The sequence below is a fragment of the Chlorocebus sabaeus genome, chromosome 22 (genome assembly GCF_047675955.1).
Source record: "Chlorocebus sabaeus isolate Y175 chromosome 22, mChlSab1.0.hap1, whole genome shotgun sequence".
Lineage (NCBI taxonomy): Eukaryota > Metazoa > Chordata > Mammalia > Primates > Cercopithecidae > Chlorocebus > Chlorocebus sabaeus.
In genome coordinates, this window is record NC_132925.1 from 49479164 (window position 1) to 49504775 (window position 25612).

The 25612-nt window shown below is 44.1% G+C and overlaps 1 protein-coding gene across 5 annotated transcripts in view; it reads left to right on the forward strand.

Annotated features, from left to right (window-relative positions):
• Nucleotides 1–1702: 1702 nt before the first annotated feature.
• Nucleotides 1703–25612, forward strand: part of RBSN (rabenosyn, RAB effector) — a 28968-nt gene continuing 5058 nt past the window's right edge. Inside the window, exons 1-13 of one of the 5 annotated variants that reach the window (XM_007985350.3) lie at nt 1703–1823; nt 2573–2728; nt 4121–4296; nt 4543–4857; nt 10336–10476; nt 14566–14666; nt 15482–15527; nt 15631–15792; nt 17906–18147; nt 19731–19801; nt 22849–22935; nt 23864–23966; nt 25331–25435. In XM_007985350.3, the coding sequence (XP_007983541.1) occupies nt 4710–4857; nt 10336–10476; nt 14566–14666; nt 15482–15527; nt 15631–15792; nt 17906–18147; nt 19731–19801; nt 22849–22935; nt 23864–23966; nt 25331–25435 (1206 nt within the window). In that variant the 5' untranslated portion in view covers nt 1703–1823; nt 2573–2728; nt 4121–4296; nt 4543–4709. Of the gene's footprint in view, nt 1833–2572; nt 2729–4120; nt 4297–4542; nt 4858–10335; nt 10477–11552; nt 14667–15481; nt 15528–15630; nt 15793–17905; nt 18148–19730; nt 19802–22848; nt 22936–23863; nt 23967–25330; nt 25436–25612 lie in introns of those variants that run through there. The other 4 variants (XM_038003501.2, XM_007985351.3, XM_038003502.2 and 1 more) reach the window with 4 other exon arrangements.

Here is a 25612-nt window from a genome sequence, read left to right on the forward strand (position 1 = left end):
AGTTTCGCTTTGTCCCCCAGGTTGGAGTGCAGTGGTATGATCTCAGCTCCCTGCAATCTCCGCCTCCCCCGATTCTCCTGCCTCAACCTCCTGAGTAGCTGGGATTACAGGCATGCGACACCATACCCGGCTAATGTTTTATATTTTTGGTAGAGATGGGGTTTCACCATGTTGGCCAGGCTGGTCTTGAACTCCTGACCTCAAGTTATCTGCCCACCTTGGCCTCCCAAAGTGCTGGGATTACAGGTGTGAGCCACCGCGCCCAACCAAATATGATTTTTTTTGTAAATGATAAAATGACAAGCAAAAATCGTGATGGTTTAATAAACGTTCATTGCCCGACCCAAAACGTAGTCCTGCCTGTAAGTGTGGCTCGTTCTGGGACCTCTGTGGCCTCAGACTTTCAAGAGGGTGGTTTTATTCCCAAAGTCCTTTTGGGGACCTAAGGCAGAAGCTAGTGATGGACACGGGGAGTTGGGCATGTTGCTTCGCTTCTGTCAGGTTAGGAAACCTCTTCCTTGTCTGTATCAGTAAACAAACGGAAGTCATTATTCGACATTGTAACGTTAAAAAAAAAAAACTGACCATCAGATTGAGAGAAAAGGCTAAGTCACTGGCGCCAATTTCTTCTGTACAGATGGGAGAACTCAGGCCAAGAAAGGAGAAAGGACCTGTTCAAAGCCACAAAGTAAGGGCTAGAACCTAGATCTCTAGACCCCTAGTTCCCTGCCCTTTCACTGGTGATTGCCTTCCAAAAACTCAATGCTCTCCCAATCCGGAGCCCCATGCCCTTAAATGGAAGGTGATGAAGGCGCAGTGCTCGTGTCCAGAGACCAGGTGGGGAAGACTCTTTGGAGGCAGGGAAAGTGAGACGGGCAAAGCCAGTATGCAGGACACCCCCCCTACCGTGCAATTACCTCAATCTTCACAACCCTGTGAGGCGGAGACTATCATTATTACCCCCATTTTACTTCTGTAAAAGAGGGCCAGTAACACTGCAGGGATGTAAACGGAGGCCCAGGATCGTCCAATCGTCCCATCGTTCTCTGCAGCTCTTCCTCCTGGAGCCTGGCCATTGCTAAGATCCAGAACGTGTGCAGGGCACAAAGCAAATAGGTCTCCGGTACTGGGATGAGGTTTTGACTCTCTATACCCCATGGTATCCAGCACAGCGCAGGCACGGAGTAGGTCCTGGCTGATCAATCGTCCTGCCTTTTGAAAATGCCATCTTTTCCACAGGTTTGGCCATGCTGTACACCCCCAGGATACACCTTCTCATACCAAGTCTCCACTCTCATGTAGTTCTATTCTAGGACTTTCCATCGCCTCCACGTCCCCTGAATATTTTTTCTGTCTCCAGCTCTCAGGAACTTTGACTCCTTGGCTGCCTTATTCTTTGTGCATATTGGTCAAGAGCCAAAGATCTACCGGCCTCAGCTTTCCCAGCTGTACAATGGGGTGCAGAGCCAGTGGCTGGCTTTGACGCGCTGCTAGATTGGAATCCGAGACATGAGAACCGCACAAAATTACCAAGTCCCACCTCCTCTCCCCGCCCCCGTCCCCGCCCTCTTTCGGAAAGCGCCTGCGCAGAAGCCGCCGGACCGCCCTCCACGATTCGAATCCGCATCCGCCCTTTTCGCTGCCTCGAAGACTCGGCGCTCGACAGGCGTCTACTAGCCTGTCTTCCGGTTTCGTCGCCGCCGCAGGCGCACCTGCCGAGTTCCGAGCGACCGATGGAGATGGCGGCCGCGGCTGTGTGAGGGACGGTGGAGGCCCGGGCCCGAGGACGGGACAGGCCTGCGTGTCCGCAGGAGCCCGGCCGGGTACAGAGGGTCAGGCCTAGTCTGAGGGACGGGGACACGACTCCTCCAGAACGGAGATGGGCGGGCCCTGTGGGTGTGGACCGTGTGTGGTTGTGGTGGGTGTGACGTGAGAGGTGGGAGATGCGGCTTTCAGGCCGTGCGTTTCGCTTGTGTGTGCTTGTGATGATTGGGCCCTGTGCGGTTACGCGGGGCATATACACTTGGGTTTGGTTGTGCAGCTGTGGGGGGAGTGGGTGGGTGCTTGTCTCCCGAGCGGTTGTGTTTGATTCTCTGGTTGTGTAAAGCTGAAGCGTTTGTGTTCTGAGTTCGTGTAGAGATGTTTGGAGTGTTTTGTGTGGTGTCTGTGCGGTGTGTGACTTTGTCATGTCTGCTCCACGGAGTTGAGTCGTTCGTGTTGTGTGTGGTCATGCGACATGTGTATAATCGTATTAGTTACGTGGGTTGTGGTTGTGTGCGGTCGTGAGGGCGGGTTTAGTGCGGCTGTGGGATATGTCGATGCGGCATGTGGCGGGGTGACATTCGTGCTGGATGTACGGTTGCAGAACATGTAGGTTTTTTGTTTTTGTTTTTGTTTTTTACTTTTTACGTGATTTAAGAGTGCGAGGGGCTTGCGTATGTGTTCAGTTACGGTTGTGGGGTCCGATTCAGTGGTTTCTTTATGGTGTATGCTTAGTTATATGATTTTGGAGTTCATTCATTTGTTCGTTCTTTCATGGAGCTTTATTGTGCTTCTTCATTGTGTGTGCCAGGTACTGTGCTAAACCCTGGGGAGACGGCGAAGGGGAAAACATATAGAGTTTGTGCCTTCCGAGATTTTTCAGTCTTACTTGGTCACTTCACGTATGTACCTGCGGTTATAAATTGAGATGAGTGCTGTGAAGGAGAAGTCCATTCTGATGCTCTGAGTAAGAGGCATTTCTTTGAGGAAGTGAGGTTTGGGTTTGGACTGAGGCGTGAAGGGTGGTTTTGTGGCATGGATGTGGTGGGCTTTGTGTTTGATTTGTGGTCGTTTGGGGTGAGTGCATGGGAAGAAAGGGCGCTGTCACAGCATCAGATGAACCACTGGCTGGGGAGGGAAGAGGCCAGACCTAGGGCTACTATATTTCAGTGGAAAATGCATGAAGTCACTGGGTTTCTTAACTAGAGGGGGAAAATAGGGTGCTGGTGTCTCATTTGTTTATTTTCTGAGTTGCTGCCACCCTTCAGCTTTGAGGACCAGGCAGTCCCTCCTCAGTGGTCTTCTACAGTCCATCCAAAGCTGAGGGTCACACATACCCCCTCACTATATACTGTGGCTTGTAGCCCCAGGTTCTTGGGGAGAAATTTCTCTGCTTTTGTGGAATGGTTTTGTCTCAGTTTCTCTTGTGACTGAGAGTCTTGATGAGGTGACATTGGAAGTGACTTTGCCACGGGCCAGTAAGACAGAGAATGTAACTTATTAAGCCCTGAAATGTTTAGACACCAAAGCCTTTTATTTATTTATTTACTTACTTACTTTTTTGAGACAGAGTTTCGCTCTTGTTGCCCAGGCTGGAGTGCAATGGCATGCTGTCAGCTCACTGCAACTTCTGCCTCCTGGGTTCAAGCAATTCTCCTGCCTCAGTCCCCCCACTAGCTAGGATTGCAGGTGCCTACTGGCTAATTTTTGCATTTTTAGTAGAGATGGGATTTCACCATGTTGGCCAGGCTGGTCTTGAACCCCTGACCTCAGGTGATCCGCCTGCCTTGGCCTCCCAAAGTGCTGGGATTACAGGCATGAGCCACCATGCCTGGCCAGCCTTTTATTTTTGAAGCAGTGAGAACATCAGGTTTGCTACTTAACTGTCACTTACTGGCTTATAAGATCTATCAGGGTGCAGTGGCTCACACCTGTAATCTCAGCAGTTTGGGAGGCTCAGGCAGGAGGATTGCTTGAGGCCAGGAGTTAGAGACCTGCCTGGGAAACACAGAAAGAACCTGTTTCTATAAATAATTTAAAAACTAGCTGGGTGTCATGGCACACTCCTGTAGTCTCAGCTTCTTGGGAGGCTGAGGCAGGAGGATCACTTGAATCCGAAAGTCGAGGCTGTTGTGAGCAATTATAGCTCACTAGGTGACAGAGCAAGATCCTGTCTCTTAAAAAAAAAAAAAAATCTAGTAAGCCCATTAGAGATAAGTGCTCCACAAATATAAAATAAATTTTTTCTTTTTGACTAGTAGGTTTCTAATGTTTCTCTTTAACTGATGTTAGGAATTTTGGTTTTTTTAAATGTTTTTATGGGAGATACTATGTCTTCATCTTTGCATTTCTAACACAGGTGTCTCACAAGTATCAAGAACTTAATATATGTGGTTGAATAAACAATCAAGGTAAACAGCGTCAAGTAAAAACTTCTGCTTGTTGATGAGTACTTCAGACATTCCCCCAGTGGCTAAAGTGGCATATGAATTACGAAGTTGGGTCATTTGGAATGAATGTAAGAGAATTGCCAAGGTATTATTTGCTTATTTCAAGAATCTATGTTTCCCACTTAATTGAGTTGTTGTTGTCCAGTGATGTTTTCACGTGTTAGGTTTTGCAGCTTGCTTGGTCTAAGGATTTGAGAAAGAGTTTGTTTTCTCAAACTTGCACTGAACAAACATTAAGTACCCTGTTGAACTGTGAAAAGAATGAAGAAAATACTCAATTGCTACCAGTTTGCCTGGATTGGCTTTTTTCCCTTCTTCTTTTCTTTCTTAGGCTCCTCCTACTCCAGAGAGGAAACCTCATCCAGGGCCATGAAGCTACTTCCTCACCATCTGTGTGCTGCTTAAGCTAATGCTGTGGGAACTATGGTTCCTTGGGAGGAATCAAGCTGACTCTTGGCATGAGATCCCTGCCTTCCTAGGGTTGAGAGCGGCACCGCCATGGCTTCTCTGGATGACCCAGGGGAAGTGAGGGAGGGCTTCCTCTGCCCTCTGTGCCTGAAGGATCTGCAGTCTTTCTATCAGCTTCACTCACATTATGAGGAAGAACACTCGGGCGAAGACCGTGATGTCAAAGGGCAAATTAAAAGTAAGAGGCAAGGACCTTGCTGGGTCATATATATACTATATAGGACCTTGCCTATACCCTGCTCTCATTGAGAGCTTTAACTCACGGGATAGTTCTCATCAGCTTCAGTGTTGCCACGGGAATATGATAATAGTAGTAGCAAACAAATGACTAGTGTTTGTCATGTGCCAGGCATTTTCAGAGTCTCCCTGTTTATTTATTTCATTTAATCCTCACAATAATTGTGTGGCTGTGAGCCACATTTTGCACCAGACACAAAGAGATTAGATAACTTATCTAAAGCCACTCAGTGAAACACAGTTTGACTTTGAATCTAGTAAATGTAATTGCTGTGATCCGGCTTGACTATTCTCTAACTACTAGCCTAATAGAATTTGGAGAGGAATTTCTTCCTTTGCTATGATGATGGAGGCACATTATGCACCCATTTTACCTGTCACAAATTTAAGCCTACCCACCATCCTTCCTTCCCCAACTGGTATCTTGCCCTCTGTAGCCCAGAAAAAGGAAGGTCGTAGTTGAAAAACAATCTGAAAACCTTGGTTTTTGAGCTTCCAAGAGCTCAGATCTGAGAGAGTTGTGGAAATAATTTTTCAAAGGTCTTTTTGACTATACATGTGTTTATTGTATTTCCTGGACATCAAATTCTAACCTCCAGATAAGATGCTTCTCCTCTGGGCGGGCACAGTGGCTTATACTTCTATTCCCAGCACTTTGGGAGGCCAGTGTGGGTGGATCACTTGAGCTCAGGAGTTCAAGACCAGCCTGGGCAACATCGCGAAACCCACCTCACAAAAAAATTTTAAAAAAACTAGCCAGATGTGATGGTGCACGCCTGTTGCCCCAGCTACTCAGGAGACTGAGGTAGGAGGATCGCTTGAGCCCAGGGAGGTCAAGGCTGTAGTGAGTGATGATCGTGCCACTGTTGCCTGGGCAACATAGAGACCCTTTCTCTCACACACACACACACACACACACACACACACACACACACAACAAAGATGCTGCTCCTCTGGAACTTATTTTTGTAGTTTTCAGCTAACTTGCTACTCACAGCTGGCAGCATTTCTGAAGGCCGTGAGATTAAAAAGTTCTGGATGCTGTGTTCACAGTCTTTATTGGGAGGGAAAGAAAGGAATGACCATGTTATTTCTAAGTGTGCTTTGGCATTCTGACAGGTGACTCATATGCACTTTGTAATCACATATTTGTCCCTAGAGTCCCACTCTATCTCACTTTTCTGTTCAGTAAAAAAGAGTTTCTAAAAGCATAAACAGTTGCAACTTCTATCCAAAAACAACAAAGGCAAACATTTCTGAAATCCTGAGGGCTATGGTGGATGAGGTGGCTTCTGGCTGTAGAGGCTGTAGAGCAGAGCCAAAACTATTAGGAGGGGAAAAAAATGCTGTGCTTTATAGTTTTTAGAGTTTCTTTCACAGACATTATTATTTCATCTGACTCTCCTAACAACTCTGCAAGAAGGTGATTGGTCTCATTTTATAGATAGTAAGTGAAGTGAGGCTCAAGAGATGTTGAGTTACTTATCCATGGTCACACAGGAATTGCAGAGCTAGGCCTGGAATGTAGGTCTTCTGTCATCTCTATGTCCAGTGCTGCCGTTTGCATGTGACATCACAGGGTGAGAGGCCCCGTGTTTCAATCACAGCGTGCATTGCAGCTTCCTGGAGGAAATGAAGCAAAAACAAAACTGAAAAACCTGATTATGTAAGTTTCCTTTGGACAACCAAAGGAAGAGCCTCCATCATTTTCAACTAGCTTCCAGTCTTGGTGTCAGCTGAACTAAGTCATATACAATGCCATTGCTAAAACTGGTGATGCCAGTGGGTAGAGAGGTTAGAGAATGTTCCCCGATTCCTTCACTGACCCTTTTTTAAGAGGAAGAGTGTTTAAGGTTATTTAGAGAATACAGATATGGGAATCTATTTAAGGAATACTAAATAGAATGGAAATTTTGTGCCTTGTGAAAGAAATTTGAAAGGATCCTTGGCTGGGCATAGTGACTCACACCTGTAATCCCAGCACTTTGGGAGGCCATGGCGGGAGGATCCCTTCAGCTTAGGAGTTTGAGAACAGCCTGGGCAACATAGATCCTGTCTGCACCAAAAAAAAAAAAAGAAAAAAAAATTTTTTTTTAGTTAGCTGGGTATGATGACATGCACTTGTAGTCCTAGCCACTTGGGAGGCTGAAGCAGAAGGATCCCTTGAGCCCAGAAGGTTGAAGCTGCAGTGAGCCATGATTATGCCACTGCACTCCAGCCTGGGCAGCAGAGTGAAACTGACTCAAAAACAAAAAACAAAATACAGTTACTTCAGCCAGGTGCTGTGGCTCACGCCTGTAATTCTAGTACTTTGGGAGGCCAAGGCAGGAGGATTGCTTGAGCCCAGGAGACCAGACTGGGCAACATAGCGAGACCACCTCTACAAAAAAATTATTTTAAAAAATTAGCCAGTCATAGTAGCACACACTGGTAGTCCCAATTACCCAGGAGGCTGAGGTGGGAGGATCGCTTCAGCTTGCGAGATCAAGGCTGTCACATTCTAGCCTGAGCAACAGAGTGAAACTGTCTCAAAAAAAAGAAAGAAAAGATCCTCTTGGTTTTTCCCTTTATCTCCCACCCGGCCCTACCCCCCACATCTCTACCTCTAGTACTACTAATGATCATATCTTTAGTTAGAAAGGAATTCTTGATTATGTTGCAGTTTTCTGCATTTCAGAATCAGGAAAGTAAAGTTTTAAGGATTGACGTGAAAGGTTTTTTTGAAAAGCCCATTAGAAAGCAGATTACCTCTCCATTTGGTCTTTTGATTCTTAGAAATGTTATGACATGGTTAGTTTTAGGCAAGTGAAAAATTAAAGCCAAAAGAGTGAACCTTAGTACTAGTTTTTGGGGGCAGTTCAAAAAAGAAAAGATAGACTAGTCATTAGTAAAAAGTTTGTGGATTCGAGACCCAGTCCTGGTTCAGCTCCAGTTTAGCCCATTTTCAGTAAGTAGAAGAAAAGATAGCTGAAAATTGACTGTAGCTTCTTGCTTTGTTATTGTTTTTAAAAATATATGGGATTATTCTTAATTGACCTCCCGTGGAAGGGCTATGTCCATTCTGGGAAGATTGCCAGGTAGTTTTGCTGTCTCCTAATGTGGTTAATGGTATAGATTGCCTGTTTAACCTGATACTCTAGTCTTGTTTGCAAAAATGAATTGTTATTTGCTAACTCACATTCCTGTTTGCTAGACCCTTTGTTCACATCAGGCAGTTTCCTCTCCCCTGTTACTAGAAAAGACTACTTTAGACCAGGGACAGTGGCTCATGCCTTTAATCCCAGCACTTTGGGAGGCTGAGGTGGGTGGATCACCTGAGGCCAGGAGTTTGAGACCAGCCTGGCCAACGTGGTGAAACCCCGTCTCTACTAAAAAAAATACAAAAATTAGCTGGGTGTGTTGGCACATGCCTGTAATCCCAGCTGCTTGGGAGACTGAGGCAGGAGCATCCCTTGAACCCCTGGGAGTCAGAGGTTGCAGTGAGCTGAGATAGCTGCCATTGCATTCCAGCTTGGGTGACAAGAGTGCAACTCTGTCTTAAAAAAAAAAAGACTACTTTAGTGCATTTTAAAGGATGTCCTTTTGTTTTGGTATTTTTCCAGTTTGGACAAAGCTGTCCTACAGTGACCAATAATCAGGAAGTTTGCTTATTGGCTTGACTGTATTAAAAGAAGACAAGTGTATTCTTATCAATCTCACCCTCTGCCTGCGAGCCTAGGCAATATCTCTACAAAAAAAAAATTTTTTTTTAAATTACCTAGTTATGGTGGTGCACACCTGTAATCCCCAGCTACTTGGGAGACTGAGGCAAGAGGATTGCTTGAGCCCAGGAGATCAAGGCTGCAGTGAGCTATGGTTGTGCCACTGTACTCCAGCCTGGGTGACAGAGCGAGACCCTGTCTCTAAAAAATAAATAAATAAAAGGTAAAAATAATGATATCATTTTATATTCAGTCTGGTATTTTCTACTAGATTCTGGTAGAAGAAAGGGGTAGCATTCATCCAAGATTAAAGAACATTCATGAGAGAGCGAGAGCGACTTAGAACTGAGAATTCTTTTTTTGCCCCCGCCAGCCGATTGTTCAGTTTAACAGGTGGTTCTCTTCACCAGCACAGGTGGCAGAACCCATGTTCTGCAGAGGCATAGTTTGTGAATCAGCACTAGCTGGGGAGAGCTGGAGCTCTCATTTCAGACACATGAGGTGTCTACTTCCAGCCCTGCTGTTACCTGTAAGCTCTGTGATCTTGGGTGAAGCAAGTTCTTCCCCGTCTTTGATGTCGTTTCATCATTTGTAAGTAGGGCTGTCACCTGCCTTATAACATTGTGAGCATGAACTGGCATGATGTATTTGCAAGCACTTTGCATTATGCCTGGTACATACAAGGTCTAAATATAGGAAATGTTCATTTTCTCTTCTTACCAAATCTGGTTCTGTTTGTGTTATGTTGTAGATGTTATATCTGTTTCTTGAAGCTTTTTGCAAATATTCTCACATGCATTCAATAAGTGCGTGGGCAGTAGTGGGGAAGGAAGAACTCTGTGTCCAGTTAAGCCTATGGGGAACACCAGTCCAGGGATGGAGGTTTAGCTGAATCCCATCCTGGAGGTAAATGAGAAGAATTTACTCATGAGTTTCTGGGGTAAATTAATTAGTACTATAGAACTTGGTTTTTAAAAAACTTTATTTTAATTGAGGTATAGTTTTTAAGTGTACACTTTTATTTTATTTTATTTTATTTTATTTTTTTGAGACAGGATCTCATTCTGGTTGCCCAGGCTGGAGTGCAGTGGCACAATCTCAGCTCACTGCAGCCTCAACCTCCTGGGCTCAGGTGATTCTCCCACCTCAGCCTCCCAAGTAGCTGGGACTACAGGTGCATGCCACCACAGCCAGCTAGTTTTTTGTATTTTTAGTAGAGATGGGGTTTTGTCATGTTGCCCAAGCTGGCTTGAATTCCTGGACTCAAGTAATTGCCTCCCTTGTGGGATTACAGGTGTGAGCCACTGTGCCTGGCCCAATTCAAAAAGTTTTAAAAAATGTATATACCCACTTAACCACCACTCCAATTAAGATAAAGAAGAAAACACTTCCATCACCCTGTTTTCCTCATCAAATTTGATTTTAGCACTTTTATTTAATTGTGCTCTTAAGTTTGGCAATGAGCAGTAATTTAGCCCATATTTCGGCCACCTAAACCAATTTAATGCTAATACTGACTAACCAGTGTCTTGCTCTGTGGTATTTGTAGTATAGTGTTTGTGTGCTTGTTCCTGCATTTTACTTGGGATCTGAATATTTCTGGTGCATTTTTAAACAAATGATAATTATTTTGTTAACTCTTGTTTTTTGAGATTTCTTTTGACTCTTTACTGGGCGTTCTTCATGGTTCATTTGTATTATTTGTTCCATTTTTCAAGGTCTTGTCCAGAAGGCTAAGAAAGCAAAGGACAGGTTGTTGAAACGAGAAGGGGATGATCGAGCAGAATCAGGGACCCAAGGATATGAGTCTTTCAGCTATGGAGGGGTTGATCCTTACATGTGGGAACCCCAGGAGCTTGGTAAGAAAATTCATTTATTCATTCAGCAAGTGGTTATTGAGCATCTGCTATGTTCTAGGTAAAGTTTTAAAAGTTGAGGAGGCATCAGTAAACCATAATGGTCTAAGCTTCTAATGGACCTTATGCCTTTGTTGGGGGGAGAAAATGGAAGAGAACCAGCTGAGCATCCACTTTGTGTTAGGCATTACATTAAATGCTTTATACCCGTGGTCTCATTAGATCTTCACTGCACCTCATGAGAACCTGCCCAGGGACAAACAGTGAGTAAACTGCAGAAGTGGGGTATGAATCCATATCTCTCGGACGTCAGCCCAGGCACAGAGTCCATTAACGAATCTTTCCTCTCACATAGGACATTACCTGCCCAGTGACAGGCACTGGGTTATGCAGCTTACTTTTTTGAATAATTATAGTACCATCTACCTACTTTCATGTTTCTGGGATGATAAAAATTCTCTAAAATTTATTGTGATGATTGTACAACTCTTAAAATCCTAAAAACCACTGAATTTGCTTTAAATGGTGTATGTATGTGAATTATATCTCAATAAACCTATTTATCATGCCACACACACTTAGTTGAACTATCTAATCTTACATATCTGTGTTTTTGTTTTTTTGTGTTTTTTTTTTTGAGACAGAGACTCACTGTGTCGCCCAGGCTGGAGTCCAGGGCTCCATCATGGCTCACTGCATTCCAGGCTCAAGTGATCCTCCTCAGTAGCTGAGGCTACTGGTGCACACCATCACACCTCGCTAATTTTTGTATTTTTTGTAGAAACAGGGTCCTTTTTTGCCCAGGCTGGTCTCGAACTCCTGGGCTCAAGTGACCCACCCATCTCAGCCTCCCAGAGTGATGGGATTACAGGCGTGAGCTACTATACTTGCCTACATATCCTTTAACCATCTAATGATAACAGTCATTAATATAATAAAATATTTTCTGTCCATGAAATGGGTAATTATTCCTTTATTTATTAATTATTCCCTTGTGATTTATTAAATTTTCATGTTTTTGATCTTGTTCACCTTTCAGAAAAGCCTTATGAAGTAATGATCCTTTTTCCCATTTATAGATGAGGAAACTGGAGCTCTAAGAAGGAAAGCGAAATTCACCCAGGCTTATCTACTGTATCTTTTTAGTGCCGTTATAGAAGATGTCTCTTTGAATAAGGAAAGTCCTACAACTGTGCTGTCCATTTAGTAGCCACCAGTCATGGGCTACTTAGTTTAAATAGATTAAAATGAAATAAAATTAAAAGTCACTTCTGTACCACACACTAACTACATTTTAAGTGTTCTATGTCCACTTGTGGCTATTTGCTACTGTATTGGAGAACGGAGAAAATTGCTTTAAAAATAATACTATACAGCCTGGCGTGGTGGCTCACGCCTGTAATTCCCCAGCACTTTGGGAGGTTGAGGCTGGTGGATCACAAGGTCAGGAGTTCAAGACCAGCCTGGCCAATATGGTGACACCCTGTATCTACTAAAAATACAAAAAATTTAGCCAGGCATGGTGGCACATGCCTGTAATCCCAGGTACTCAGGAGGCTGAGGCAGGAGAATTGCTTGAATCCGGGAGGCGGAGGTTGCAGTGGGCCAAGATTGCACCACTGCCCTCCAGCCTGGGTGACAGAGTGAGACTCTGTCTCAAAAAAAAAAAAAGAATAATACTATACATATGTAATTATGAGATACATATGAAAGCCAATCCAAAACACAAAGGAGAAATTTTGGATACATGAATTCTTATTAGCTTTGTTTCATGATTGCCCATGTGAGATTACTGGGGTGATTTTCTGATTAAGTTGCCAGTTGCAGCAACTGAAGACAGTCACAAATTGTAGAAGGTCAAGTGAATGGCAAATTTTTTAAGTTAATATTTATTTATGACAGCTTGTTTGTGATACCTTGTTTCATGATTGCCAATGTGAGATTACTAGGGATTTTCTGATGAAGTTGCCAGTTGCAGTAACTGAAGTTACAAATTGTATGTTAAATGAATGGCAAATTTTAGCAGTTAATAGTTATGGTCACCCCTAAGAAATCTAAACTAAAGTTTAATTAGATGTTAGAGTATGATTAGGGTAGAAAAGACATGTGGATGGTTAAAAGTATAGCATGTGTGGCCAGGTGCAGTGGCTCACCTGTAATCCCAGCACTTTGGGAGGCCAAGGCAGATAGATCACATGAGGCCAGGAGTTTGAGACCAGTTTGGCCAATGTGGTGAAACTCTGTCTCTACTAAAAATACAAAAATTAGCCAGGCATGGTGGCACATGTGTGTAATCCAAGTTACTTGGGAGGCTGAGGCATGAGAATCGCTTGAACCTGGGAGGTTGAGATTAAAATCTCTCTTGAGCCAAGAGATTTTGCCACTGCACTCCAACCAGGATGACAGGGTGAGACTCTGTCTCAAAAATAAGTAAATAGAAAGAGTATAACGTGGAGATGCTGATTGAAGGATACAAAATTTCAGTCAGGAGGAATAAGTCGAGAGATCTGTTGTACAAGGTGGTGATTTATAGTTTTTTGTTTGTTTTTCTGAGAGGGAGTTTTCCTCTGTCACTGAGGCTGGAGTGTGCTGCTGTGATCTTGGCTCACTGCAACCTTTGCCTCTGGGTTCAATTCTCGTGCCTCAGCAACCTGAGTAGCTGGGACTACAGGTGTGCACCACCATGCCCAGCTAATTTTTGTATTTTTGGTAGAGACAGGGTTTCACCATGTTGGTCAGACTGGTCTGGAACTCCTGGCCTCAAATGATCCACCTGCCTCGGCCTTCCAAAGTGCTGGGATTACAGACATGAGCCACTGCACCTGGCCTGATTATAGTTAATGAAAATATCTTGTATTCTTGGAAGTCAGTGAGAGTAGACTTTGTGTTGTCACCACAAAAAGTGATAAGTATATGAGGTAATGCATATGGTAATTAGCTAGTTTAGCCATTTCCCAATGTATAAATATTTCAACACATGTTGTACATGGTGAATATATGCAATTTTTATTTGGCAATTAATTTTTTTTTTTAAAAGCATGGCATGTGACAAATTCTGTTACACTACAGTCTATAAGTGAATAGGTGATCATTGGGAAGGAGACATACATTGAGTGCCAGGAGGGTTGAGGGCAATATGTTTCTGGAACAGGTGAGACTGAGCAGGGGATATTTCAGGTTACTCAGACAGTAAACTTTTTGTGTTGCAGACATTTGTCCTGGGTTTTGACTGCTGGACTGAGGAAGGTATCAGCTTAACTAGCTTCCACAAGGGAATCTATTAGCATTTACATTTTTTTGGCCATTTTGAGAATTGTCTTTATCCTGAGGAAAAACCATATTGTATCAAATTTATAAATTATAAAACAGTAAGATAATTCAAAAATTTTTAAATCGCCCATAATGTTACCACCCTGTTTATTTAACATTGGCATGAGAGTCAGTTAAGACTTTACAAATTTTAACTTATTTAATCATCGTAACAACTCTGTGAAGTACATACTGTTATTATTCCATTTGATAATTGAGTACTCTTAAAGTTACAGAGATGTTAAGTAATTTGTCCAGGGTTACACAGTATGTGGCAGAATTGAAACTTGAGCACAGACTAACTCCAGAGTCCATGCTCTTTATCTACTGTACTCTCAGGTCTCTCATATGGTACTTGGTGGCTTCCGAAGGTCACGGTTAACAATTCAGCAGATTTTCTTCCATTTGCTTTCCTGGTTTTTAAATTTTTGGTATGACTCTAAAATCCTAGAGTTTTTACTTGCTTTTGAAATTTTTTTTTTTCTTTCTGAGATTGGTCTCACTCTGTCACCCAAGCTGGAGTACAGTGGTGGGATCATAACTCACTGAAGCCTCCAGCTCCTGAGCTCAAGCCATCTTCCCGCCTTGGCCTCCCAAGGAGCTGGGATTATAGGTGTACATGCCCATGCCTGGCTATTTTAATTTTTTTATTTTTTGGAGAGAGACGGGGTCTCGCTATGTTGACCAGCCTGCTTTTGAAATTCATTGGGATAAGTGGCAAGGTAGAGAGGCTCCCTCAGAGAAACTATAAGTCATTTGTCTCCCTACCTTCCTTCCCTCTAGGTGCTGTGAGAAGCCATCTTTCCGACTTCAAAAAACACCGAGCTGCGAGAATTGACCACTATGTTGTGGAAGTCAATAAATTAATAATCAGGTTAGAGAAGGTAAATTTTGTTGTCTTAAAACATTTTTTTCTGCAAATACACATTTGCTGGGAAAAAATAATCACATTTCTATCACATGTGTTGTGTATATCATATACAGCTCATGGTGGCAGAGAAACGCCTTCTCTAGAGAGGTGCAGAGGGTGTGGTGGACAGTTCTAGCCTGGGCCAGCGTTCCTTAAGAGAATGGCCCAGGCTGACAAATTTGCCACATGCTTAGCTTCCCTTTTCCCACCTATGAATCCCACTCAGGTGCCAGAAAACCTTTCTTCCTTCAGATTCTTCTTTTGGGTGTCCCAGGCACAATCACCCAGTGAGGTGTAGTGTGTGATGGCAAACAAAGAAGTGGTGACCAGGTCTCACGGGTGTATTTTGATCCTGGATGTGCTTGTTGTGTGTAACCTGGATTGTGTGCTGGGCATAGTAGCAACCACAAGTACAGTTCTTTATGTGTACTTTGTAAGGCAGAAATATGTGGCCAGTTTTAGGGTCCAGGAGCACTGTGGAGAATGGAGAGTTTTCCATTGCTTTCAGTCACTGCCCCTACCCATCCTTGCCTACCCCTGATTATTGCTAAAATGGGTAACTGACAATAAAGAGATTAGAAGTGGGTCATAGGAAGGGAGGTAGGTTCTAGATGCAAAACTAATACCCTGTCCCATGTGAAATTGCTTTTGTGATTTTGTGGAGTTGGGGATGACAGATGAGACTTGAGAAATCCAAATGTGCTAATTTCCTGCTTGATGTATTGGAAAATGTGGAGCATGTATACATCACCTGGTTAATTTCATTTGGCAATATTTTCTCCCGGTCAGCTCACTGCGTTTGACAGAACAAATACTGAATCTGCAAAGATTCGAGGTAACTTTAAAACTTTGTTCACATTCATCTTATTATCTTTTTTCCCTGACCAAAGCTCTCTTTAAAAATGGCCTGCTTTCTTGTTGGTTTGCTCTTCCCAAAGCAATAGAAAAGTCTGTAGTGCCTTGGGTCAACGACCAGGATGTCCCCTTCTGTCCAGACTGTGGGAATAAGTTCAGCATCCGGAACCGCCGCCACCACTGCCGCCTCTGTGGGTCTATTATGTGCAAGAAGTGTATGGAACTCATCAGCCTTCCCTTGGCAAGTAGGTGACTTGGAGGTGGGGCCCTGGACCCTCATCTTCTTTTGGGTCTAGCTTATTTGCTAATCACCACTGGGACCGTGGAACCTTTTTGTTCATTAATGGCTCATGGGAATCTTCATTCATTAAGTTGCTGATTCTGTGAAACCCACTACAGGCTAGGTACTATGCTAGGGGCGGATACAGTGGTCTATAACAGGGATTGGCAAACTTTGTAAGGATCAGATATAGATAAATTTAAGTTTTGTGGGCCACATATGGTTGCTGTGACATTTTTTCTTTCTTTAAACAACCTTTTAAAAATGTGACCACTAGACTGGGCACAGTGGCTCACGCCTGTAATCACAGCACTCTGGGAGGCCGAGGCAGGTGAATCATTTGAGGTCAGGAGTTCGAGACCAGCCTGGCCAACATGTTGAAATCCTGTCTCTATAAAAATACAAAAATTAGCCTGGTATGGTGGCATGTGCCTGTAGTCCCACCTACTCAGGAGGCTGAAGCAGGAGAATTGCTTGAACCTGGGAGGCGGAGGCTGCAGTGAGCTGAGATTGAGCCACTGCACTCCATCCTGGGTGACCGAGTGAGACTCCCGTCTCAAAATAAATAAATAAATAAAATAACAATGTGAAAATTATACTTAGTTTGAGAGCCATATAGAAACAGCCTGCAGGCTGGACTTGGCTCACAGGTCATCTTTTGCCCATTTCTGGCCTATAAGCCTATAAGGCATTGTTCATTCTCCCAAGGAGTCTAGCATCTAGCAGGGGACATAAACTCACAAATAAATAATTGCTTTCTAAAGAGAGATGTACAATGAAAGAGATTGTGTCAGGCACTCAGGAGAGGCTGACCAACTCTTTGTCTGCTCTGCTTGGAAGTGGCAAGTGTGATTTTGAGAAGAGGGTCTTGAATATAAACAGTGGGCTAGTCCCTTCCTGTGGGATAAGTCACACACAACTCACTGTCATATAGAAAAGACTAATATAATATGAGAGATGCTGAGTGCTGTGGGTTCAGGGGACAGTGAGAGCATGGATGCTTAGGGCTGGGAGGTGATGTTCGAAAAGAGCCTTAAAAGATGAGTAGGATTGCAAAAGAGATGGAGAAAGGACATTTTAGGTAGAATGAACAGCAGGAGCAAAGGCATGGAATTCTGGAAAGCCCAGGGTAGGTTAATAGAGGAGCAAATAGAATAGTTGGGGGTGTGTGGAGGACAAAGTTTAGGTGGAACCCGATCCTCCAGGACTTTGCAACCAAGCTGAGTAGAAGTTGCTGAAGATGATCTCATTGGCTTCTGGGAAGTTTGGGATAAATTTACACTAGAGAGTTCTGCTGACTGTGCATGCTGTTGGCCATGGGGTGTTTGGATAATGTGGGGACAAAAACAGATGCTGCTTCTGTCCAACTCTCACATATACCAGGTCACTTTACCTTGATACTTCCTCCCTGAGACCAACTCCCTGTCTCATGTACATAAGACTATAAGCAGCCTTTTTGGGACACTATTCATCCTTCTTCTCTTGAGCTCTTTAGCCAGCATTTACTGGGCAGCTGCTGTGGGGTGGCCCTGCTGGATATGTTAAGGGTACAAGTGTGAGTAAGACACAGTTTGTACCCACAAAGAATCATAGGTTCCTAAGGCAGCTCTGGGGTGTACATGTAACTGTACACAGGGAGAAGAGTGGAAAGTGCTCCAAAATGGGCAATGTGGTGGGAACTGATGGGAAGGATAGATAGTTTTTGCCTCAGGGAATTGGAAAAGGCTTTCCTGGAGGACCTGCCATTCAGAGAGGATAGGAGCCACATGTTTGGGAATAGGGAGAAGGCTGTGGAGGAAAGTCTCCTGGGAGAATGTTTGTTGTGTTGGAGGCACAAGGCAAATGGAAGAGAGTGGCAGGTGGAAAGGCAAGGCTGTTTGGATTTGGAGGGGCAGCAGTGGAGTCCTTTCCCACCATAGTCTGACACCAGGAAGGCAGAGGGGCAGTACTTGCCCACAGCTGGAGCCTGATCTTGTTACTCTCTAAATCAAACACCTGTGGACTGCCGCCTTGAGGTCGTGGGTATGGTAATTGGATGCTGTGGGGGTCATTGCTGCCTGTTGGTGTTGTGGTTACAGACAAGCTCACCAGTGCCAGCAAGGAGTCCCTGAGCACCCACACCAGCCCCAGCCAGTCACCCAACAGTGTCCATGGCTCCCGCCGAGGCAGCATCAGCAGCATGAGCAGTGTCAGCTCGGTCCTGGATGAGAAGGACGATGACCGGATCCGCTGCTGTACACACTGCAAGGACACGCTGCTCAAGAGAGAGCAGCAGATTGATGAGAAGGAGCACACACCCGACATCGTGAAGCTCTACGAGGTGATTCGCGCTGTCTGGTCTTGGGTCTAATTTCTTAGGCAGATTTTGGCTGTTTGTTATGTACACTCCTGCAGATTCTGGAGAATGCTTTGGGAAGTTGTTTGTTTGAATTATTTGTAGTTCCTGTTAAAGGCCCATGTTATGATTTCCCAGCTAGGGCCCTGTGTGAGTCAGAGTCATCCTGGGTGTGTTGCAGCAAACTTGTTTCAAGTGGCCTTCCTTGGCTACTTGAAAGCAGGAGGGTGGAGGCTTTGGTGGCCCAGAGGCAAGAGGAGGAAGGGCAGTTGCCACGTGGTGTAGACAGGTTCGGTGGGGAGAGCAGAAGCTAGAGATGTTCATAAACAGTGGGCCAGAAGAATCCCGGGAAACTCACTTGGGAGTGTTAGACTTTCCAAGTTTTAGAAAGTTCTACAAGTTTTCAGACTTTACCAGTTTACTGAGTGTCCCCTTCTAAGTTTATCCAAATGCCTCAGCTGTCATTACTATGAGTGATCCCATAGCCCCCCTACTAGATGCATACTCTGAGAGGAAATAGTGTGCAAAGACTATCTGGGAGTGAGACTGGCTTGGTCCCTTAATGGCCGGGTGAGACCTGTGAGCTGAGGAGGACTAGCCAGGTGGACTGGGTGGGCAGGCAGTAAGAGATGCAGGGAAGAGATCAGCCCAGGCAGAGGAAGCAGCTTGTGCAACATTCTGAACAGAGGAAGATATATTTTTGTCTGATGACCACTGAATAGTCATTGTTAGCAGTTCTGCAGGTCATAATGGCAGTGTTTCTGGAATCCCCATGTAAATACTCAGGCTACTAGAAATGGTGTTAAGCAAGCCCCATGTTGGGTTGCAGATGTAGCCATTCTCCATCCTTTGTGTGGAGTTCATGACCTGGTATCTCATTTCTGTCAATACCCACTGTGCTTGTGCCACTTCCTCTTTTGAAGTGAGCCCTGGCAATGCCTTGTGCTGGTTTCCTATTGTTGCCTGGCATCACTTGGCAGAGAAAGAAAGTAGCAGCTAATTCCTTTTTGTCTTGGTAGACACCTCGGCTTGTGCCCTGGAAGCCTTACTCCTCTCAAAAACATCTGGCTGGGTGTGGTGGCTCACTCTTATAATCCCAGCACTTTGGGAGGCCAAGGTGGGCACATCACTTGAGGCCAGGAGTTCGAGACCAGCCTGGCCAACATGGCAAAACCTTGTCTCTACTAAAAATATAAAAATTAGCCGGGCGTGGTGGTGGTGCACCTGTAATTCCAGCTACTCAGGAGGCCGAGGCATGAGAATCGCTTGAGTCCAGGAGGCAGAGGTTGCAGTGAGCGGAGATTACGCCATTGTACTCCAGCTTGGGTGACAGAACAAAACTCCTCAAAAAAAAAAAAAAACATCTGGTCAGAAGCTCCATTCTCACTTTCTTTCCTTCCTACAAAATTTTCTGCTTGGAAAGTAGGTCTGTAAATCAGGAAATTGATAACAACAATTAATATGTTGGAAAAGTGAACATTTATATATCTCCATTGATGGAGCCTAGCTTCTGGGTAGGCTTTTCTGTATCTTGAGCATACCACTTACCGCTTTGTTTTTGTTCTTAGAAATTACGACTTTGCATGGAGAAAGTTGACCAGAAAGCTCCAGAATACATCAGGATGGCAGCATCATTAAAGTAAGCTATTCATCTATGTTTTTCTAATCCAGTGGTGACTGTTTTCTGGCATCTTAGGTGAGTTCTCCAGTAGCCAAAAATGAAAATCTTAACTTCAACTGTGCTTTTTTTTTTGAGACCAGCTAAAGTTGGTTTTTTTCCACTTTTGGCTGTTATGAAGAGAATCACCTTCATGTCTGTCTTTTAGTGGGGTATATGTTACCGTCACATGAGCTTGTAAAAAGACAGCCACATTCAGTTGACCTTGGCTATTCTGACTGAGCAGGTTTGGGAAGGGCCTCAGACAATAGGTACTGCTGCTGAGTGCAGCATCTGGACAGAGCAGAGGAAGGGCAGTGGGTCTCATGCTCATGCCTGGGTAGATGCCACTTGACTGTCACATTGAGGTGTCAGGGCTTAAAGTAGGCATGTCCATTAGAGCAGGGGCGGGCAGACTGCAGCCCATGGGCCAAATGTATCCTGACATCTGCTTTCTTTTTGTTTTTGAGACAGAGTCTCACTGTTGACAAGCTGGAGTGCAGTGACGTGATCTCGGCTCACTGCGACCTCCACCTCCCGGGTTCAAGTGATTCTCCTGCCTCAGTCTCTCAAGTAGCTGGGACTACAGGCACACACCACCACGCCCAGCTAATATATATATATATATATATTTTTTTTTGGCAGGGGGAGGGATGGAGGCTTGCTCTGTCGCCCAGGCTGGAGTGCAGTGGCACAATCTCGGCTCACTGCAACCTCCACCTCCTGGATTCAAGCAGTGCCCCTGCCTCAGCCTCCCGAGTAGCTGGGATTACAGGTGCACGCCAACATGCCCTGCTAATTTTTTTATATTTTTAGTAGAGACGGGGTTTCACCATGTTGGCCAGGATGGTCTTGATCTCTTGACCTCATGATCCACCCACCTCAGCTTCCCAAAGTGCTGGGATTACAGGCGTGAGCCACCGCCCCCGGCCAACATCTGCTTCTTTTTTAAAATCGAGATGTAGTTCATACACCATAAACTTTACCCTTTTAAAGTGTACAGTTCAGGCCGGGCGCGGTGGCTCAATCCTGTAATCCCAGCACTTTGGGAGGCCGAGACGGGCGGATCACAAGGTCAGGAGATCAAGACCATCCTGGCCAACACGGTGAAACCCCGTCTCTACTAAAAAATACAAAATAGCCGGGCGTGGTGGCAGCGCCTGTAGTCCCAGTTATTCAGGAGGCTGAGGCTGGAGAAGGGCGTGAACCCGGGAGGCGGAGCTTGCGGTAAGCCAAGATCTGGCCACTGCACTCCAGCCTGGGCGACAGAGCGAGACTGTGTCTCAAAAAAAATAAATAAATAAAATAAAGTGTACAGTTCGGTGGTTTTTAGTGTATTCACAAAATTATGCGAACATTACCACTGTCTCCATTCTAAACATTTTCATCACCCCAATAGGAAACCCCATACATTAGCAGCCACTGCCCTTTCCCCATTTCCCTGGACACCACTAATCTATTTCCCGTCTCTATGGATTTGTTTGTTTTTGACATTTCATATAAATAGAATCATAAATATAAAATCTCTCTTCTCTGGCTTCTTTCACAAAGTGTAATGTTTTTAAGATTCATCCATGTTGTTGCATATATCAGTACTTCATTGCATCTGTATGAATGCGTTGTGTGGATACTTGTCACATTTCGTTGATCCATCAATTGTTGAACATTTGGTATTTTTCCACTTTTGGCTGTTATAAATAATGCTCCTGTAATATTTGTGTACAAGTTTTTATGGTTTTTGTGTAGACATGTTTTCATTTCTCTCGGGTAGGTACCTAGGAGTGGAATTGCTGGGTTTTATGCTAACTATGTATTACCATAGAGTAACATTCCATAGAGGAGTTGCTAAATCGTTTTCTAGAATGACTGCACTATTTTGCATTCCCACTAGCAGTGTATGAGGGTTTCACTTTCTTTTTAGCCTTACCAATACTAGTTATTGCCACCTGTTTGCATAAAGTTTTATTGGAACACAGCCATGCCCATGTTTGATTACTGTTTGTAGCTGCTTTTGCACCACCACGACAGAGTTGAATAGCAACAACAGAGACTGTGTGGCCTGCAAAGCTGAAAACATTTATGATTTGACTCCTTATGGAAAAAAATTTGTTGATCCCTGTTTAAGGGCATGGCTTTTTCTGAAGCTTAGTGTTTGTGACTTAGAAGTTGAAGTGCTAACTACTAGAGTCAGATCCCAGCAGTGTTTTCCCAACCTATAGGAAAACAATTAATTATGGTATCCAGGGTTATTAATTTCAGAGTTTTCTGACTTTGTCTTAAACCTGTGTTGCCTCTCTGCCACATTTAAAGCAATGCATGTAGCTGTAGATGTGCCTTGTTTAAAACAAAACCATGTATATATGTGTGTGTGTGTGTGTGTGTGTGTGTATATATATATATATATATTTTTTTTTTTCTTGAGACCAAGTTTTGTTCTGTCGCCTAGGCTGGAATGCAGTGTGCGACCTTGGTTCACTGCAACCTCCTCCTCCTGGTTCAAGCGATTCTCCTGCCTCAGCCTCCTGAGTAGCTGGGATTATAGGCACCCACTATGATGCCTGGCTAATTTTTGTATTTTTAGTAGAGACGGGGTTTCATTGTGTTGGCCAGGCTGGTCTCGAACCTCCTTGGGTACTTTTGAACAAGAAAAGCCAAGTAGTTTTCTGCTTTTAATGTAACCAACTGATTTAGTAAACCACTTCTTACATCTTGTTAGATGCAGTGGAATTGTTTAGAGAAAGTAGGCCAGAGTAAATTCAGCCGTATTTGTTTTGGTGATGACCATAAGGGCTAGTCCTTGGAGGCGTCAACCTGAGTCTGTCCCTATTGTGTCTGCAAATCGAAACGTCACATCCACTTGATTCATCATTCCAAGAGATGGACACTGCATTATATCCAAAAGTCTGAAATGCCACCTTTAGAGAATTACCTGCCTTTGTGAGGCCTTACACCTTTAGTGTCCTTCTACACTATGCTGTCCAGTCTGCACTATGAAACTTAGGTCACATGTCTCTGTGGTTTCTCCTTAGTGCTGGGGAGACAACCTACAGTCTGGAACATGCCAGTGACCTTCGAGTGGAAGTGCAGAAAGTGTATGAGCTGATAGACGCTTTAAGGTACGGTCCATTAAGTGGTATCCTGCCCGCTGGTGGAATGGAGAAGATGCTGTTCTAATGAAATGGCGAAAGTAGACCTGCACTCACTCAGACTTCTGGTGATGGGGCAGTGGGTGAGGAGGAGGGCAAGGAAGGGGCCAACTCTGGCACTTAATGCATCTCAGTGACTTTTGTTTCATTAAGGATTTCTAATGTTTGTTATTGCTAGAGAAAGAGGAGCTAGTTATTGACACCTATCATGTGCTAGTCACTGGCTGTTTTCTCTAGAATAGCTCATTTATTCTGAAGTTACCCTGTGAGGTAGGGATTAACATCCTGTGTCAAAGGTGAGGAATCATGTCACAGATAGCAAAAGTTGTGGAGCAGAGATAGAAACTCGGGTTCGTTCTTTGTGTCTGTGCTCAAATCCACAACTGCTTTTTAACTGTGGACTGGCCATTGGGGTTAAATTAGCCCTTTGATTTATGGGAAGTACAATGACTCAGAGGGAGAATGAGATGAGGCGCTTTTATCCATCCAGACATACAGCATGGGCTACGTAGATGCAGGGCCTGGTACAAAATGAAAATGCATGTCCCCTGTTCAAAAATTATTAAGAATAAAGACACTAATAGCAGAGCATTAAACTAAGCATAGGGCTCTTTTAAGTGCCAGTCCTTTCTAGTTGCATAGGTTGCTCACCTGTGAAGCTGGCTCTGCATGTGTAGTCAGTCCCTCCATGACAGTGTTGTGCGCCCTGTGCTGAGGCCTGTGTACAGCCAAAGGGTAAGAAATGGGCTTTGCCTTCAAGGAAACTTCGATGGAGTCACTTGCCCATCTTTACACACCTTCCTGGCATGAAAGCCTGGCAACTCCAGATGTTATACTTTTCACCCTTGTTTCTGAAGCTGGCAGTGCTCATTATATTCATGTGTTTGTTCCAATTCAGTAAGAAGATCTTAACCTTGGGCTTGAACCAGGACCCTCCACCACATCCAAGCAATTTGCGGCTGCAGAGAATGATCAGATACTCAGCTACACTTTTTGTGCAGGTAAAGCCATCCTGGGTTGGCATAAATGTCATGCTTGGCCTGTCCTGCTCTTTTGCTTCCCCAGAGGCAGATCCATGCCAATGACTTGTTTACTTCCTATTTATACATTGTATTATTTTTTGAAATTATGAATGCATGATGCCACACTTAGAGAAAAATCTGGATTTCAGAGAAAACTAAAACTACTTTTAATCCTATGTCCCCATTACAATCACTTATTATTCTGGTATGTTTTCTTTTTTCCCATTTGTATTTTTTATATACAGTATTTACAATAGTGCATATTGACTGTATATGCCATTCTTTAACCGTTTTCCTTTAGTTGAGCATTTGATAGACTCATTTTTTGCTGCTGTTAATTGTTGCCATGATAGTAATACTGGTACTTAGTATTTCTTCCTTAGGATAATCTCCTAAGAGACTCTTCCTGAGCCATCAGCTGGGAGGAAACAGCCGATTAAGGGCAGACTAACCTAAGTGGTTAGGTCTGAATTGTGTCTTTCTACCCGTGAAGGCCCCTTCTGAGAGAGTCACAGTTAACCACCCTTGGGGCTCCCTGACAAAGAGATCTTTTTTTTTTCTTTTTTTTTTTTTTTAATTAAAACAAAGTGTTTTTTTCTTTTTTTTTCTTTTATTAAGTGGGGACAGGGTCTTACCATGTTGCCCAGGCTGGTCTCAAACTTTTGAGCTCAAGCAGTCTGCCCACCTCGGCCTCCAAAGTGCTGGGATTTATAGGCGTGAGCCACACTGCCCCCAGCCAACAAAGAGATCTAATAGATGGAGTCCTGTTGGGTTAGTTTTCTGACACTGTAGTACAGAGAAGTAGGTCCTTCCTCACTTTGATTAGTGATTCTATTCAGCAATCATTTGTTGAGCGCCTCCTATATACCAGGTAGTGTTTTAGGTGCTGGATGTCCTATAGTGAACAAAAAAGACCAACGTTCCTGTTCTCATTAAGCTTGTGTTCTAAAGAAGGGGAGAGATCACAAACAACTAAAATATCTAGTATATAAGATAGCAAAAGTGCTGTGGAGAAATTTATAGCAAGGAAGTGTGGGAGAGAGGACTGGGATTGAGGTTTGCTAATAGGATGGGCAGGGACAAGACCTCATAGAGAAGCTAACATTGGAGCCAGGTGAATAACTGGGATATCTGATGTTGATCATTTCATGAGGAAAATGCAGGCCCATTTGGAGTTAACTCTTTCACCCAATATAAGAGTGTGCTCCTTTCCGGCTGCTGTCAAATGATGTCACTCTCGGAGAATAGAGTGGCTCAGCTTAAGCAAACTCTCATCATGGGGCTTAAGGGTCATTTTTTCTCTAAAAGGGTTTAAGTGTAAAATTGTCTGTCACTCCCTGCAGGAAAAGTTGCTTGGTTTGATGTCACTGCCAACCAAAGAACAGTTTGAGGAACTGAAAAAGAAAAGGAAGGAGGAAATGGAGAGGAAGAGGGCCATGGAGAGACAAGTGAGTGAAGCCAGGGATATGGGGCCTGCTTCCTCCTGTGGCTCTCAAGCACAGAGGCTGCCGTGAGCTCCCAGGTTGTGTGGGGTTGTAGTGAATCAGAACCTCTCTCTCAAATGTGCATATTTCTTCTCTTGTGTTTCAGCCTCACTTTTATCTATGGGAACTAGAATAATTGTT